This window comes from Sinohyriopsis cumingii, chromosome 1 (assembly GCF_028554795.1).
Source record: "Sinohyriopsis cumingii isolate HCF-2022 chromosome 1, ASM2855479v2, whole genome shotgun sequence".
Lineage (NCBI taxonomy): Eukaryota > Metazoa > Mollusca > Bivalvia > Unionida > Unionidae > Sinohyriopsis > Sinohyriopsis cumingii.
In genome coordinates, this window is record NC_142961.1 from 152,577,028 (window position 1) to 152,593,177 (window position 16,150).

Here is a 16,150-nt window from a genome sequence, read left to right on the forward strand (position 1 = left end):
GTATGTATGTATGTATGTATGTAATATGATAATGAAAAAGCTCGGCTGAAAAGAAAATGGCAGCCCTCCAGGGGGAAATTAAAAGGGCAAAAGATGAATTTGTTGCGTGTATGCTAAATTTGTGAAAGTTGTATCATTGTAACTAGACTGGGATTTTTACTCTATAAATGACGCCCTATGAAATACATTTTATTGACACCAGATAGCAGGCTGATAAAAATAGAAAGCATTGACACTTAAGCCCACACTGTACTAGCTAGACAAATGACATAATAAGCAAGGAAACTTTGAGTGGGATGCCAAGAGTTGTGAAAGATATTTATCAGAGAGGGCTAGTAAACATATAACACACTTATCCTAAGATTGTCCGGAGAGAAGCTGTTTTCTGTTTGAATGTTACGTAATTTCACAATTCCACTAAATATTTCCTCTTTTTTGCATAAAGGAGTACAGCTAGTTAACATATTACAGTATGCTAGTGTTCATATTACCGTATGCTAGTTAACATATTACAGTATGTTAGTTAACATATTACAGTATGCTAGTTAACATATTATCGTATGCTAGTTAACACATTACAGTATGCTAGTTAACATATTACCGTACGCTAGTAAATAAGTAAAATATGACGTCTCTTTTCTCTTTAATCCGAACATGGCGCCCATGTTCACACACGTGACACGTGTTAGATATGTGATTGAAAAATCATAAATACAATTATTTATGTGATATTCAAAATAAATTTGTCACAGATACAACTGGTTTATACTAAAAGTAATAATACTGTTTTGTTATTTTGTGATGAGAAGTGAAAATATGCTGTAATGTCATTAAATTCGTAACATGAGTTCTCGGGAATTTCCGTACGAGCCTTACTGAGGGAAACTATCGAAGTATCGGTAAAGCTAAAACAAAATACTGTGGTAAGTACAACCAGCACAAAATAATGTGGTAAGTACAACTAGAATAAAGTACTGTGGTAAGTACAACCAGCACAAAATACTGTGGTAAGTACAACCAGCACAAAATAATGTGGTAAGTACAACTAGAATAAAGTACTGTGGTAACTACAACCAGCACAAAATACTGTGGTAAGTACAACTAGAATAAAGTACTGTGGTAACTACAACCAGCACAAAATACTGTGGTAAGTACAACCAGCACAAAATAATGTGGTAAGTACAACTAGAATAAAGTACTGTGGTAAGTACAACCAGCACAAAATACTGTGGTAAGTACAACCAGCACAAAATAATGTGGTAAGTACAACTAGAATAAAGTACTGTGGTAACTACAACCAGCACAAAATACTGTGGTAAGTACAACCAGCACAAAATAATGTGGTAAGTACAACTAGAATAAAGTACTGTGGTAAGTACAACCAGCACAAAATACTGTGGTAAGTACAACCAGCACAAAATAATGTGGTAAGTACAACTAGAATAAAGTACTGTGGTAACTACAACCAGCACAAAATACTGTGGTAAGTACAACCAGCACAAAATAATGTGGTAAGTACAACTAGAATAAAGTACTGTGGTAACTACAACCAGCACAAAATACTGTGGTAAGTACAACCAGCACAAAATAATGTGGTAAGTACAACTAGAATAAAGTACTGTGGTAACTACAACCAGAACAAAATACTGTGGTAAGTACACACAGAACAAAATACTCTGGTAAATACAACCAGAACAAAATATTTTGTTAAGTACAACCAGAACAAAATACTCTGGTAAATACAACCAGAACAAAATACTCTGGTAAATACAACCAGAACAAAATACTCTGGTAAATACAACCAGAACAAAATACTCTGGTAAATGCAACCAGAACTAAATATTTTGGTAAGTACAACCATAACAAAATACTGTGGTAAGTACAACAGGAACAAAATACTGTGGTAAGTACAGCCAGAACAACCTACTGTGGTAAGTACACCCAGAACAACATTCTGTGGTAAGTATAACCAGAACAAAATACTGTGCTAAGTACAACCAGAACAACATTCTGTGGTAAGTACAACCAGAACAAAATACTGTGGTAAGTACAACCAGAACAAAATACTGTGGTAAGTACAGCCAGAACAAAATATTGTGGTAAGTACACCCAGAACAAATTACTGTGGTAAGTACAACCAGAACAACATTCTGTGGTAAGTACAGCCAGAACAAAATACTGTGGTAAGTACAACCAGAACAACATTCTGTGGTAAGTACAACCAGAACAACATTCTGTGGTAAGTACAACCAGAACAAAATACTGAGCTAAGTACAACCAGAACAACATTCTGTGGTAAGTACAACCATAACAAAATACTCTGGTAAGTACAACCAGAACAACATTCTGGTAAGTACAACCAGAACAACATTCTGTGGTAAGTACAACCAGAACAACATACTATGTTAGACCAGTATGGCAGTACCCTCATCTCTAAATTTCAGACACGATTTAATATGAGTCATTTTTCCACAGTTAATTCACTTTGAGGCACGATTCATTATAAGGCTTTTTTCCACCATTAATTCACTTTGAAGCACGATTCCTTGTAAGGTGTTTTTCCAAAATTAATCCACTTTGAGGTACGCTTCAATATGAGGCATTTATTCCACAATTAATTCACACTGAGGTAAAATTTATTATGATCCATTTGCTTTGAGAATATAAACTTGTACGAAGTTTGATTCTCATTACCCATATCCCACCCCCACCCGTAACCCAAAATATACCGTATGCATTCGTTTATAAGTTGGATCCGACTGCAAACAACATAGACCCTTTTATGCCGCCTGTTTATTCTACTATATACCGTATGCATTCGTTTATAAGTTGGATCCGACTGCAAACAACATAGACCCTTTTATGCCGCCTGTTTGTTCTACTGATTAGTCCTAACACAATGAATAGACACAGATCTGCCTGATTATTATACATGATGCACTGGCAGATTGAGATATATACAATTTGCAACTTATTCTTAATTCGACTTATAAGGGAGTATATAACCGAGGTTCCAATAATTCGACTTATAAGGGAGTATATAACCGAACTTCCATATTTCTTGCTAGCATAAGATTTATTACGTGTTTTATAGTACTTAGGAAAATAATTAATTAATGCAAACAAATCTTCGCTAAGTTATAAGTATGACTCAATCGGATATCTTTTATTGTTTGAATTTTGTATTTGTTTTGCTTTTTTAGTTTTTAAAATTGCACTACATTAAAATAATAGATTTTATATATTTAAACTGAATTTTAATCATATGCTCTGGAACATTTTGTTGAAGATTTTGACGTGAAAAAATTACAAAATACTACAAGCAGCATAATCTGTTCTAGTCACGTGTCATAAAGATTGTATTTTGCTGACCATTTTATTACAACAATTGCATGGCCGGTTAGTAAATGAGGGAATGTTTAGAATATAGTTGTATGTTTCCTTAATATTGGGTTCATATACCTTAGATAATACGGAGCAGGCACGATTTCCACAATGCAAGCTATATTTTACTCCATCACCAAAAACGGAGTAGTGTCCTAATTTGTTAAAGTTGTATTGTTTTTATTTTTTTATTTAGTTATTCTTTTTGTATTTGTTTTGCATGTCCTATTCAAAGAATAACTAAATAAAAAAATAAAAACAATACAACTTTAACAAATTAGGACACTACTCCGTTTTTGGTGATGGAGTAAAATATAGCTTGCATTGTGGAAATCGTGCCTTCTATTCAGAATCATTCAAAGGGAAAGAACTCCACATAGGGAAAGAACTCCAACATAATTAAAGTCTAGCCATTCGAGCTGAAAGATTTGACAATACAACTAGTCAGTACCTAATCATAAATTATAATCTAATTATGTGTTTTACAGACTGTGTTCAGTAGAGGATTCTATTCTCCTAGCTCCAGTATACCAATGCTGCAAGTATGTAACCAGTCCTTGGAAAATGTTTCTTTTTAATTTAAGAAATGAGAGCTGAAAACACAATTTCAAATATATTGAATTAAATAATATAAAATATTTTTAGACGCTTAGAATTATAATTTAAGAAATTTATGCAGAATGTGAAAAAATTATATACGTTAATACCTTTTGCAATCCTTATTTCATCACATTAGCAAGCGCAAATGTGTATAATGTTAAGATTACGAAGTAATTCGCCAGTATATTTGTGTCTGCAAAGAGAATTTACATTCTTAAAAATAGGATCAATGGTATGACTTCAATAATAATTTAAGTGTTAAAGTTTTACCAGTCTTCTGTTTCTACTGAGTTTTCAAATCGATGTTAAATTATGTGTCACGAAGACAAACATTAAATTCATCAAAGATCAGGTCACACTTTAATAAAACTTCTCAACTTTGAGCGAACACTCAGTTTAAATATTGCATATTTATTTTAGTATAAACGATAAAATGATAACTGCACCAAGCCTATGTTTGGAAACAAAATCAGATTGGTTATTTGTGGGCTCAACATAACTACAATAACCTTTATTTGACTGCATTTTTTTAAACTAAGGAACGCAATTTTTACTTGAGTACGTTCTCAAGTTGACAACGTTTATGAACGTCAAGCGATCTTTGTTCACTATAATTTCTCTTTCAAAGTATCAGACGCAAAATGTACGAAAGCTTCTTGCGTTTCGAGTGGAATCTTACAGAAGCGTTTAAAAGAGCCACCCTGAGTGATCCATTGAACCCAGTACTACTACATCAGGACGTTTTGGCCATTCATCGAAGACTTCACACCGTGCATGCATTGGTTGATATATGCATGAAAAAATATGGAAAAGAGCATGTCATACTGGATATTTAATTTGTTTTTAAATCTGATTTTCTTTACTTGTCATGCGCGTTATGCTTCATGAAACACGTAAATACTTTAACATTTACGCATATCATTCAAGATTGTCATTCCCAAAATGCACGTATGGTTGATTGTAAAATTCAAATTCTTGCATCTTCTAAAAAATGATGATATTAAGCAAATTTTAGTTGTCTTGTAAGTTAATGGCATTTGTCTTATATGCTGTTTTACGGCACAACAACACATGTAACTTAATTACTGATGATCCCAGTGATGTAAAGTGTATTGGTCTAAGATAAGTCACGTGATAGCATTGCTATTCAACATACTTACATGTAAATACGAATGTGAAACCAGCCTTTTTTTTATACCGTTCTATCCGCTGTGTTATCGATACAGAGAGGATAAGACGTTTCTTTCCGTAAAATCAGATTATATCGACGAGTGCATTGGTTGGTAACGACTGTATTAAATTAATTGATTAGTGACGAGTGTATTCATTTTATTGGTTCGTTACACCTACATTCAATTTAAGAATTTGAGAGCATGAAAGCAATTTACTTTGCTTCTTCAACTTGAATATATCAAACATTTGAATTTTCGCTTCTATGATGAAAACTAAGATTCATGTAACAGATTGGAAACAATAATAATAGTGACATTTTCTGACCAGTGATCGTTCCAGATGGTTATGTACTCTTTCACTCCTAATGTATACGTGAAACAAGATTTACCTCCCTTATCAAGCAGTTGAAATAATTCTAATCATGAGAAACTCGCTGCTACGAAACAAAAGCTAATGAACCAAAATTATTCCACCATCATTATCCAAGGCAGATAACTTCTGCTTTCTTAAAAATTGTATTTTTTCCTCACCATAAGCATTATTATTATATGATCATTTTTTTTCTCCGTTAACTTTCCATTGTCAAAATCGTTCAGTATTTTACGATACTGAACTCGCGCGCAACTGTTTCTGCTGTTGTAGGGTTTAACACCATTTTTCAGCACAATACAGGCTATACGTGGCGGCCAGTATAAGTGGTGGAGGAAGAACCCTGGAAAACCCCGGGAAGAACCACCGACCCACGAGAAGCTACTGGCAGGCTTTCTCACGTACCAACGTTAGCTGAGCCTGAGACTCGAACTCACGCAGGCAGAGGTGAGATGGCAGTTATCCGTAACGGTGAGCGCTTTAGACCACTCGGTCACTCGGGGCCCCTATTTTTTATTGTAAACAAACAATGGACACAGATGGCCATCACTTTTTGTAAATAAATCATGTACACTCACATAGTAGGCTGTTTACGTTTTGGATAATTACATTTGTTTCTGAATGAACTAAAGTAGATGTTTAGATGTTTCGTGGACTGCCACATACCAGCTGCTTTGCTACATTCGGCATTCACTTTTTTGATACAGTGTTTCGGATGTAGGCAGGAGATGCAAAATTTCATGAAATTGCTGGGTACCTACAAATATCATGGAAGTGACAAGGCATACACTGTCTTTTTTAGCGGGTAATAAGAATGGCCAAAAATATACTTACAGTTTTACATCCTGAATTTCCATTCTCAGTTCTACAAATCCGAATTACATGAGCCATGTCATATGTTCTCAGTCTTGATTACACATTTCGATATTGTACTGTAATTTCGAATATATTCCAAGTGCGATTACATCCTCCTTACTGTACTTAAAATGAAATAAACATTAAATTCCACAGCGTCTTTTTGATAATTGCAGTTGAAAGACTTCATATTTTTCCCACATTATGATTTCAAATATTCAATAACAGAACAAAAACACACTTGCAGATGTCAACACGCTTCTCCCTCACTATTTCAATCCGATATATTTCATGTAGAATTTGGACAGATGAATCCAGTCCATAATCATAAAAGTTTCGATGAATCGACCAAAATTCCAAATTCTATTCATTCCAGATCAAATGGAAAATTTGTTGCAATGCGCATTCATTCATAGTATGAATCTAAATTTAAATTTTATGTAGACCAAAACGCCATTTTCTTTCAAAAGTTATGTCTAGCGCGAGACTAAGTTCAAATTTATCTGGGTGAAGTTATGTGTGCATTAATACTGCTATTATCGTGTAAGGATGAATCTGCGTTTGTGTATTTAGTTTTGGAATACAGCATACATTCAGTTAGTTTGTTTCTTGTAGTGTATTTTGTTTATATAATTAAGCCTTAGGTAGAAAAGAAAAATGAGCATATAATAAAAAGGTTGCTTCATTTGTATGGGAAAATATGAACTCGTTTTGTCGGATGGATATACTAAACTCCCAAGGAGGTGCAGTATTCCATCCGAAAAACTCATTCACATTTTCCCATACAAATGCAGTAACTTACAAATATAATTTTGGAATGGAAATATATTTGCTCCTTATGTAACTTATGTCATTTGAAAGTATGTGGGTCGGGGCTGGGGCTGGGGAGGGACGGGACCGAGTGGTCAATAATAGTACTTGCCTTTAGCGACCAACACTTGTACATATTTTGGTTATTAAATAGTAATTTTATCGCCTAAGAATCCTATCTCTTGTTAAAGTCTCAGCAATGTACATGTCCATTATTCCTAAAACTGTACACTCTTACCTTTAAAAGAAAGTTCTTTCGTCACCAGATTAGAATGCTCATGTTTGGAATTCACACATTAATAATCTAATTCAGTTTTTTAGTGTCCTGACGTTCAATATGAAAGCAAAGCAGTAATGAATGCTGGTTAACGTTGCTCACCTTGATGTCATAGACAGAAGGCTTCGACACGGAGTTAGAGTTCTAAGAGCCAAGCTGTGTACACTTCAGCTTGTAGCATCCTCTTTTTTGCACACGTGCTAGAAATAAAAATGTCTAAAATTTCTTCTTTCATTTTCAAAAATACTTGGCTTAAAAGCAAGAACTCGTGGAAAAGACAGTCTAGTATCCCTTATATTTCTGTACAAAGCCATCTTGGGGTAATGACAATCCAGTATACACTTAAACATTATTGTTGTATTTTTAAAAGTCTGTACGAGAGACCAACAGTTGTTTGAGCAGTTTTCTGCTGCCCATATTCTCTCTCTCTCTTCTCTGTGTGTTTTCCATAAATAAGTTATTATGTTTCGTACGTTACGTCACGTAGATAAATTATTTTCATTTTGATTATCAAGTAGATACATGTCATTGTAAGTAGTCATAGGTTTTGTCGAATTCCATGGCATTTTACTCCTAACAATTAAATAAAATTACACAAAACTAAGTCCTACTGTACTCCTTGAGTCTACTGGGAAAAACAGCGTTCCCCAGCTATAGTGATGATGTGTATACAGTATTATAATATAAACAAAATGTATTCTGTTTGTCGCAAATGTAATTACACAACAGACTGATCCTAAACATCAAGCAGTGTTATCAAGCACTGTCATCAAGCAGTGTTATCAAGCAGTGTTATCAAGAAGTGGTATCAAGCAGTGTTATGAAGCAGTATTATGGCTGTCTTATCTTAAGTTTCAATTCAGTTAATGCGATCACCTATTTTCGAGATTGTATAGAAAGAACGTCTAATGTACTGCTATTCTAGATTTTTTTAAAAAGCAAATATATTAATAGATCTCTAGTCTGGAAACTAGCAAGTCTCAATCAAGATTCATGTTGTTCAGACATCTGAGTTTTATTCAAATTATATTTTAAAGACCTCCTATATTTGCTACTGAGCACCGCCATTCCTTCCAGAATGCCTTAAAACTATACATTCTCACGTAATATTCATGATGCCCTTAATAGATCTTATTTAAATTAAAAAAATACAAAAAGCGACATTGTCTTTAATATTTTTAAAGGTAAGAGATCCAATCAGCCTTTATCAGGTTGAAACAATTAGGGACTGGAGCTGACATTTGTCCGTGTATACAAACTGAATATGAGCCTTTTAAAAGTTCAAGAGTTCATTTTCCATTAAGCGAGTATCGTTATATCACGAAGAAAAAATGAACAGCAAAAGTGTGTAATAAGATTAAGTTACGAATACATATTTCATATCTGTGCAATTTCTTTATTCTTAGGAAACTGCATGACATGTGTGAAAATTATCATGGTATTGATGCTATGCGTGGTTAAAAAAATCCTAAAACAACATGATTTTGATAATAAAAAGTAATCAATTAAAAAACGCACTAACCTGCTAGAGTGCTTTAAATGAAGATCAACCGATCCGGTGGCCTAGTGGGTAGAGCGTCCTCCTCTGATGCGAGAGGTCGTGAGTTCTATCCCAGGCCGAGTCATACCAAAGACTTACAAAAATGGTACTAACATCTGCATCGCTTGGCGTTCAGCATTAAGAGGTTAGTGTTAGGACTGGTCGGCCTGGTGTCAGGATAATGTGACTGGGTGGGACATTACGCTACATGTGTGCGCCATGATGCCCCAGTGCTAGACATCACTATAAACTGCCACACTGCAGACATCGTAGCGATATGACTAATACAAAATTAAAAGTTACGTTAAAAATCTAACACACACACACACACACACATGTGCACCGTATGTACCAGCTTATAAGACGAGTATAACTGCAAACCACAGAGACCCAGATCTCTGCGCGGTTAAGTCTACAAATGTAATTATTGGAACGAACATTTGGATTATACATATAGCAAAATCGATGCATTGCGGATTGTTAGAATTGTAATTGCGTTGGTGTTTTTAATATATAGGTATTTTAATATATAGGTATTCCAATAAAATGGCATTTATAAGTAAATTAACTTCGATCAAACTGTTGAGCCAGGATTTCTACTAAACTGTTTTTAACATAATTTACAATGCTATAATAAATGTTCCATGTTGTAAAACTTTCTTTATGTCACCTCTAACAATGATTAATATTTGGACCTAATTTAAACATAATGAAAATGTGGGGGTGCTTTTCATTTATGGACTTAATACAATGACTCTTATCTAAGTCAGAACAGTTCGTTGTTAACATGGTCAAATTCTTGTTTGTTTTTGCATTAATAAATTAATCATTTTAAACTAGACCTATTAAAATACTTGAACGAATCACAAGCATGCAACATTTATAAAGTTTGATATTATATTGTACATGGGATTATGTGCTAATTAACGTAGTAAAAAAGCTGAGAATAATCTTAATTTGGTTCCGTACAAATTTATATTAGACGGAAAAATATATAATTCCTCTATATTTCCAAGTCCGTTGAAAATTAATTAACCTTAACACAAGTTAAAGAACGATAAACAAAAGGATTACAAAGAAATATATGTGCTTTGTAAGTATAACGTTTTTTTTTTTGAATATTGGAAAACAAAAAACATGACGTTTATAAAACTAATTTACAAATGGCAGACTGGCACAATTATCTGAATGTTTTGTATCATATTTATAAGAAATGCCTCCAGATTTAGGCGATATTTAACACGTAATATTCTTGTTTAATAAGAAATGCTTTAAAAAATAACGAATATAAATTGCTGCCTCTTGTAGTTACAAAGTTGTACTCTGTGTATTTTCACACAAGCGAAAATATTCAAAGCATAATGTCTTATACCCTCTATTAATGTTCCTCTTACTCTACCATTGTATAGTCCCAAAAATGTCTTTCTCCTGCAAGTAAACGGCAGTGGTACGCCCACACATCCATCTGCCCTTCCACTGAATTATTTAGCCATCCATCCAGCAATCCAGTCACCCTGATATGTTCTGCAGTTCTTCGTGTATAATTCATACGAACAAATTTCATATATAACAATAAGCATTTGTCTGAAATTGATATCTATAAAAGTAAGCTCCGACATGTAGTGAAAGTGTCATTGAGATGATCGTCAGCCAAATCTCTGTTTGTAAATATATACACGGCAATGCGGTCTAGAATAGAGAAACTCCGTCAAGTTGTTCCATTTTATACAGGTTTAAGACAGGACATAAACTGGATTAAGTTGTATATCGAACTATGAATTTTACTTGTTAAAAATAAAACAGCAAAAAGTTGAAGAATCTTGGTTACATACATTTTGGTGTCTGAATGATAGGTAATTAATACATTGCGTTGAAATAATTGCTTTGGCACACAGTATTGCAAACCAGTAATATGTAATCTTAAGCTTCATTAGACATTATATCGGAAAGAATCAGTTCAGTGAACTTGTATTTTAAATATATAACTTCTCTTGTACCTAAAGAACATGCAAAGATAACGCTTGGTTCTAACTATGACCTCCCTAAATATCCTACAAAGATAACACTTGGTTCTAATTATCACATCCCTACATAACATGCAAATATAACACCTGGTTCTAATTATCACCTCCCTAAATATTATGCAAAGATAGCAATTATAGTTATAAGCTTCCTAAATCTTCTCAACATCATTGAGAACTACTCAGCTTTTAAATTTGTATTCCTTCGGTTTCTCATCTCCGATTGCTGAAGTACACGCCATGAGGACGCCTGTCCTTTGCAAACGAAATAAAATTTTAATTGAAGGGAACCTAATCTGTACTAAGTTTAAGAGAAATATCTAATGAGAAGAGGTTGGAAAGTTTTTTTAAAATTCCGTTCCATCTTTATGAGTAACCAAATACATGCATAAATGCATCCGAGCTGGATACACTATGCGCCATACAGAAAGTGTTATTTGTATAGGTTACTGCATTTGTATGCGAAAACATGAACGAGTTATTGGTTGTTTTTTTTCCTGAGCAATACTGTACGATCTTGGGAGTACAGTATTGCTCCGAACAAATTTGTTCACGTCTTTAAGTTTATCATCTCTACTTTCATATGGAGGAAACAGCTTGGTTAGTTCATCCATAAACAAATATAAGACACCAAAAGCTTCTATACTATTTTTAGACACACGTGTCGTGTAATATGAAGCCATGCAATAGGGAAACATACCGCACGATTCTGACAATGTAAAGTTAAGGGAGACAGAATGAACATATACTAATTTATAATATCCAATGTGAGACATAGGAAAGTATCTTGACCTACATGCACATTATTCTCTTTAAGCAATACTGAAATCATACAGTTTATATTTTAGGACTATATGTAACAAAATGTATCAATTATGATATTCCTTGAAAGATATATGTGAATCATGAATTTGTTGTACATCATTCTAATAAAAATCCGTGACCATCACACTCACGCACACACATACATACACACACATACACACACATACACACATATATCCCTGCAGATAGTTCGTCTTTGATACTTACTAAGTCATATACTTTTAAATCGTACTTTTTCATATGGATTTTTTATTATCGCTTGCTGCTTACTCTTCATTCCTTCAGTAGTGCTCATCTTAGTCATAGCAGAGGTTACAGACTTATCGTGTTGTCTAACGTTATTATACACCATCTTGTCTTTTTAGGCAGTTACAGGATATAAGGTGTATATGTTAATAGTCTCACTGATTTCTTTCTGTGCGCTATTTTGAACTTGTGAAACGTACATCTATAGGAACAACACGGACAATTATCAAGTAATAATTTTTCAACTATACACAAAAAGCATAATCCATCACGCTTTGCTAAATAAAGGTTTAAGACATTGGGAAATCGTAACAAAAAGAAGCTAAACAAACAGGTTTGTTAAAGCTACACAAATGACCATTGATTTCAGTTGAAAATGTAGTCGAAATTAAAGTGCAATTCGGTGTGCGTCAGGTTTTCCACGACATGGGTCATGTCATTTGGATTTGCAGAACTAAAAAAGTACATGTTCAGGCAATTCAAGATGCATAAATGTAATTATTATATGCTCATTTTCGTCTCCGTTTACTTTATATTGTCAGAGACGTGCAATGTTTTAGTGTATTAGGAACTACTTTGTAAACAAATCATGTACACTCATGTAGTAGACACTTCAGTTTTGGCTGAATAAATTTGTTTCTGAATGAACTAAAACAGCTGTTTCGTGGACTGCCACGTATCCGATGCTTTGCAGTATTTTGCGTTAACGTTTTTGATACAATGTTTCGGATTTAGGCTAGCAATAGACGCCACAAAATTGATGGGGTCCCTACAAACTGCATGCACGTTGCAAAGCATAAATGTATCTTCTTTTATCTGGTAATAAGAATGGCAAAAATATATTCACAGTTTTACATCCTGAATTTCCTCAAAATGTGCTTTCTTAGTTCTGCAAATTCGAATTACCTAAGCTATGTCATGGTTCTAAAGCGTGATTACAGATTTCGAAACTGTACCGTAATTTCAACTACATTCCAAGTGCAATAACATCATAATTACAGCACTCAAAATGAACTGAACATTATATTCCACAGCGTCCTTTTGATAATTACGATTGAAAGAATTCATATTTTTCCCACATTGTGATTCCAAACATTCAATGACAGAACAAAAACACATGAAGATGAGTCAAGATGCCTCAATGACTGCTCAAATCAGATGTACTTCATGTAGAATTGACACAGCTAAATCCAGTCCATAATCACGAAATTTAGTATAATTGACAAAAATACCAAAATCCATTTATTCCAGACCAAATGGAAAAGTTGTTGCAATGCGCATCATTCACAATATGACTCTAAATTTCAATTTTAAGAAAAATGTTGAGCGCGCGACTAAGTTCAAACTTCCCTGGGCGGAGTCATATGCGCATTAATATTGTTGTTGTGTACAGATGAATCTGCGCTTGTGTATTTAGTTTTAAATACATCAAAAATTCAACTACTTTGTTTTGTTGTTGTGTATATTTGTTTATATAATTATGCCTTGGGAAGAATAAGAAAATGAGCATACAATAAAAAGGTTACTGCATTTGTATTGGGAAATATGAACTCGTTTTTCTCGGATGGAGATATTGCAATCCCAAGGTCATTCAGTATCCATCCGAAAAAAACTTTTTCATATTTTTCCATACAAATGCAGTAATCGATAAGTATATTTTTAATTGAAGTAATCGATAAGTATATTTTTAATTGAAGTAATCGATAAGTATATTTTTACTATTCTTATTACCAACAAGGAAGATATATGTTGATGCACCATAACTGTTATTTAAATCTTATTGTTCATGTTACAAAAGTCTTCATGGAACATCCAGGCGTGTCGCCCTATTCCTCATACATATCGACTATGAAATCTTTACAAAATGGAATATATATTTCCTAATTATTTGGTATTATTTATACTGATCTGCATCGAGTTTTACTAAGGCTCAAATAGTTAGATGAGAATCGTACTCAGGTAGATTAGTTTTTTTTTTAAATATCTTTAAAATTAAAATTGCAACGTGCAGGATCCAGTATTTTATTGGATGGCGTATACTAGCGGAATTATAATGTTTTTTTTTATCTTTATTACTGGATACTATAGTTCTTGATAAGCAGTTTTCTTTTGTAATTGATCCCAAATATTCAGCAAATCAGTCTATTCGGTCGTCTCCTCTGCAAATTATGTGCTCATATTGCTGGCTTGTGTTTTGCTGTTGTCATTATATGTGATGAATTTGGGTCCTAACGGTTTGCAGCTTCAGTACTTATTGACTCAGTGATACTGTTAAAACCCCCTATAAATAACAAATGGATCCTCTATTTCATTTTAGTAGTTTTTACATTTTTTGTTAGATGGTTGCTTACATAATCTGTATGTTCTTGAAATTTAATTCAGACTTTAAAAAAAAGTAAAACATTCAAATTTGTATTACAAGGAATTTTTTTTCTCCTAAGATTTAATTTTTTTCTTGAGATGGTTCGAATCTTGATACATACTTTGTATTCTGGTATCTTCCGGTAATGATAACGGAGAAAATTAGAATGGTCTCTTGCAAATATGATTAAACGATATACATGCCTGTCCCATTCTCATTCCGTCATACTAACTGGCTTTATACGTGCTGCGACTTGTTCATACAGATAGACAGATATATAGAATTCATTCGCAAATGTGTTTCTATTTTGCATAGTTGCTAGACATTTATTAGGCAAATGCTTATATTTAACAAGGTTATATATTATATCGTCTCCTAAAGTTACTTACTGATTGTATAAATCTATTCGATGACTTTAAAAAGACAGACTTTAAGGGAAAAGAAGACTTCTACTTGAAGATTCTGACATTTTATCTATCTTTCATAAGCATTTATTGTAACATTTCAGAATACGTTAATCCATACTTTAGATCGATCTTCTTTGCTTCAATGGGCGACACGTACATAGATCAATGGTATGATTTTTTGTATCCATCAATACGGTTTTATATTATATCTTCCATTTCCTGGTTTCATTTTTTAGTGAAAACCTCTCCATTCTGGTGTAATGAGTTCAATTAAATCCCACCCTTAAATACGCTTTTTCTTGCCTGAGTGAGTGAAAAATACTCAGTATATATACTCTGATGACCGCTGCTGTGGAGTAATTGGGTAGAACTCCGGTGGCCTAATTTGTTAGAGAATCTGCCTCGGATGCAGGAGGTTGTGGGTTCGAACCCCAGCCGAGTCATACCAAAGATTTATAAAAATTATACTAACAGCTGCCTCGCTAATCGCTCAGCATTAAGAGATTAGTGTTAGGACTGGTCAGGATAAGTGACTGGCTTGGATATGATGCTACGTGTCTGCGGCATGATGCCCCAGTGTTAGACCTCGCTATAAACTGCCACACTACATACATCGTAGCGATATAACTGCAAAATTTGTTAAAACTAGGTTAAAAATCCAAATCTCTCTCTCTCTCTCTCTCACACACACACACACACACACACACACTTTCTCCTGTAATTATTTTGACCTTAATGTTATAAAAATGTTTTCATTCATCAAGTTGTAGTTTTGTTCATATTCTATTTTTATATAATTCCCTAAAGGTATGGGCTATGATAATTCTCACTATTCTAAATACATAGTATTAGCCCAGGCGTATTCTAAAAAAGATAACCACCAGATTCAAAATCAATATATAACCCAAACATTTTTTATACGCTTATAAAGAAGCAATGTCAGCCTGGTACAGAACATCTGTGGACCTAACGAAAACCTTTTTAAAGGAAAATCTTTTCTCCTGACCAGCTTATGTAATGTGCTAGTACACTGTTTTATTTTTTTTTAAAAGTCTCTTATTACGGAATATGTATAGGTCTCTGCGTTTTTGTTTATCTTCTTTATTGCCCCCAAAATTGGTTTATCTTTACAAATTATTTATGTATTTATGTATTTAATTAATATAGTAATTATTTCTCCAGCACTGATTAGAAAAATATAGTTTTGATTTCATCCTAAGGTGAGTATTATTTAATACTTATGTAGTATTTATGCAGTTTTAGATGTACAAATGTACATAC

The 16,150-nt window shown here is 33.5% G+C and overlaps 1 protein-coding gene across 1 annotated transcript in view; it reads left to right on the top strand.

Annotated features, from left to right (window-relative positions):
- The window catches only part of LOC149808173 (glycosaminoglycan xylosylkinase-like), a 30,275-nt gene extending 23,741 nt beyond the window's left edge, over window positions 1–6,534 (top strand). The window contains exons 7-8 of the mRNA XM_089974131.1: window positions 3,873–3,926; window positions 4,613–6,534. Coding sequence (XP_089830257.1) covers window positions 3,873–3,926; window positions 4,613–4,820 — 262 coding nt within the window. The 3' untranslated portion in view covers window positions 4,821–6,534. The remainder of the gene's footprint in view (window positions 1–3,872; window positions 3,927–4,612) is intronic.
- Window positions 6,535–16,150: the final 9,616 nt, after the last annotated feature.